The 2566-nt window shown below is 40.3% G+C and overlaps 1 protein-coding gene across 1 annotated transcript in view; it reads right to left on the bottom strand.

Moving 5' to 3' along the window:
- Window positions 1-253: 253 nt before the first annotated feature.
- Dnajc9 (DnaJ (Hsp40) homolog, subfamily C, member 9) overlaps window positions 254-2566 on the bottom strand; it is a 5587-nt gene continuing 3274 nt past the window's right edge. Inside the window, exons 4-5 of the mRNA XM_005389988.2 lie at window positions 1432-1518; window positions 254-902 (exon numbers count right to left, since the gene is read on the bottom strand). Coding sequence (XP_005390045.1) covers window positions 783-902; window positions 1432-1518 — 207 coding nt within the window. The 3' untranslated portion in view covers window positions 254-782. The remainder of the gene's footprint in view (window positions 903-1431; window positions 1519-2566) is intronic.

Here is a 2566-nt window from a genome sequence, read left to right as displayed (position 1 = left end):
GCAAGCGCAAGGTCCTGAGTTTGATTCCCAGTACCACACACAAAAAATTAATTAAAAAAAAAAAAATGTTGTCTATCCAAAACACCATTCATATTTCTTCTAGATCACACTTTAGGTTTTTTTTTCTTTCTGGTACTGGAGATCAAACTCACTACCTTGTGCTTGCCAGGCAGGAGCTGTGCCGCTGAGCTAAATCCCCCGCCCCCCTAGATCACATTTTAAAAGATCAAGAAGATAATTCAAAAAGCCACCAGAACTTTTACTTGTTTATTTAATCACACACAAGTCTTTACAAAAATGTTTGAATCTGAATACCTGTTTCTTCTATACTTTAAGGATAACAGTACAAAATCTGACTAATAAAAAGGACAGAGAGTTTATTTAAAATTGTTAGAACCAAAAGCAAGCTGGCAATTATCTGGAAGACAGCTACTTTCAGCAAGTATTCTGAACGTTCTAGCCAGGTGGAGAACTGTTCTAGTGGGCACTCACATCACTGAAAGCAGGATGGACAGACCCACCTTCTGAAGAGTTCCCAGGACAGAAGACCCATGGAGGCAAACAGGACCCAGTCCTCATGTGCGGGCTTTCGAAGATGTCAGGTGATTCCTAGGAAATCTCACATCAGGTTGAGAAATTCTGCTTGGTTTAATCAATCTAAATAATTTTGGCTGGAAAGACAACTCTTAAGGGTTAGGTTAACTTTGCCTTCAAATCTTGAGTGCCCCTTGTCTACAACAGCACCAACTGATACCATAGGACCTCTGATGAGAAAAATTCCATTATTTCTTTTCTTTCTTGAGGGCTGCTTTTCTCCCTCCTCCTTTGGAAGGTTTGCAGTATTTTGCTTCCATTTGAGCCAGAAAACTGTCCATTTCCTTTTGGCGATCCTTCTGTCTGCTCTGTTTGAGAAAACACAGCTTTCAAAATACACTCTTCACAGAGACAGAAGTACTTAATGGTTACCAGGGACTTAGGGGAAACGAGCATGGGGAATGGCTGCGAGTGGCTGTGGGTTCATTCTGGAATGTGACAGTATTCTAGAATGAGATGGTGGCGACGGCTGTATAACTCTGTGAATGTATTCAACGGTACATTCCTTGTTTTTCTTTTTTTTCACAGTACTGGCTTATGATTGAACCCACCTTAGCTCTTTTTGAAGTTTTTATTTTGAGAGTCTTGCTAAGGTATAAATTGTTCAGGTTGGGCTCAAACTGGTGATCTTTTAGCCTCAGCCTCCCAACAGTGCTGGGATTAAAGCTGTGCACCACCATACCCATCCCCAATTCGTACATTCTTAAAAAAAATACAAGATGGTGTGAGCTATATCTTAAAACAAACTACAGTACCATACCATACACACACTCCAGAGAGACTACCAGCAGTAGCAGTCAGACCATGAAAGAAGGGGCAGCAACCTAGCAAGTTTACCTGAATGAGTGCTTTCAAGTTATCCGCCCCGTCATCAAGGCCCAACTCCTTCCTGCTCATTTCTGCTTCTTTAGCCTCTGCCTGCGCCTGAAATAAAAACCCTTATGAGACACCATGGTAACCATGCTTAAAATACACCCTCTCTCCTTCTCAGTTTTAGATTATATGAATCCATAAAATAAAATTATACGAACGTATCATTCATTGGAAGGCAACAAATATTGCTGAGAGCAAGCAGCAGATTCCTCCAATAAGCATTTGTTCTTTAAGTTTTATTTTAAAGAGAAAAAAACTAACAACAATAATGAAGACAAAAACAACACAAAAACGATACATGATCTCAAAACAAAATGATAGGAATTAAGCATTTGATTTTTTTTTCTCCATTCTACTTGCTAACAGTAGCAAGTATTTTGGAATTAAAAACTTAAAAGTGACAGAAAGGAAAAGAGCATGCCAAGAGAGCCAGGAAAGGCACTTAAACAAGGATATCCTCAAAAGGGATGCCAGCCAGGCATGATGGCACATGCCCGAAATCCCAGCACTTGGGAGGCTGAGGCAGGAAGATTGCTTGCAAGTTTGAAGCCAGCCTGGGCTACACAGAGTTTAGGGGCAGCCTGAACTATACAGTGAGACCCTGCCTCAAAAAAAAAGCGGGGAGGGAGTGGGTGATGCCAGCACACAGACACTTTGAAATCCTCCTCTAGCAACCCCGTTTACGAGATTGATGACAGCCTTGTGAATAATCCTGGCTTAAAATGACTTCTCCAGAGTATCAGAAGAAACAACATTAACAAATTCAGATTTAACCTTTTTTAAACTGATTTCAAAGCTGCTCCATTGACCATATTTTCCAAAATACCACAAGACTACTTTAGGGCAAGCAAGTATGGTAAGTATCCCTAACCCTGGTGAATTTTCTAAGTAGCAAAACATGCTTTTAATATTGGAAGGGTTGACAAATTAGGATCTTGTTATCCCAATAAAGAGACACAGTTTTTTGTATCTCAAAATTCAGCATCCCTCTCTCCTAAGTTGGGTGGACAGTCTCTCAAAACTGTTGTTTCCCTTCAAACTCTAGGGAAGTTTCCCAAGCTAGTATCCTAAAATTGAATACAGCTGTGCTCAGTTTCAC

This window comes from Chinchilla lanigera, unplaced genomic scaffold (assembly GCF_000276665.1).
Source record: "Chinchilla lanigera isolate Chin_1 unplaced genomic scaffold, ChiLan1.0 scaffold00036, whole genome shotgun sequence".
Taxonomy (NCBI): domain Eukaryota; kingdom Metazoa; phylum Chordata; class Mammalia; order Rodentia; family Chinchillidae; genus Chinchilla; species Chinchilla lanigera.
Note: the sequence above shows the minus strand (reverse complement) of the source record. Positions and strands in the feature narration are given on the sequence as shown.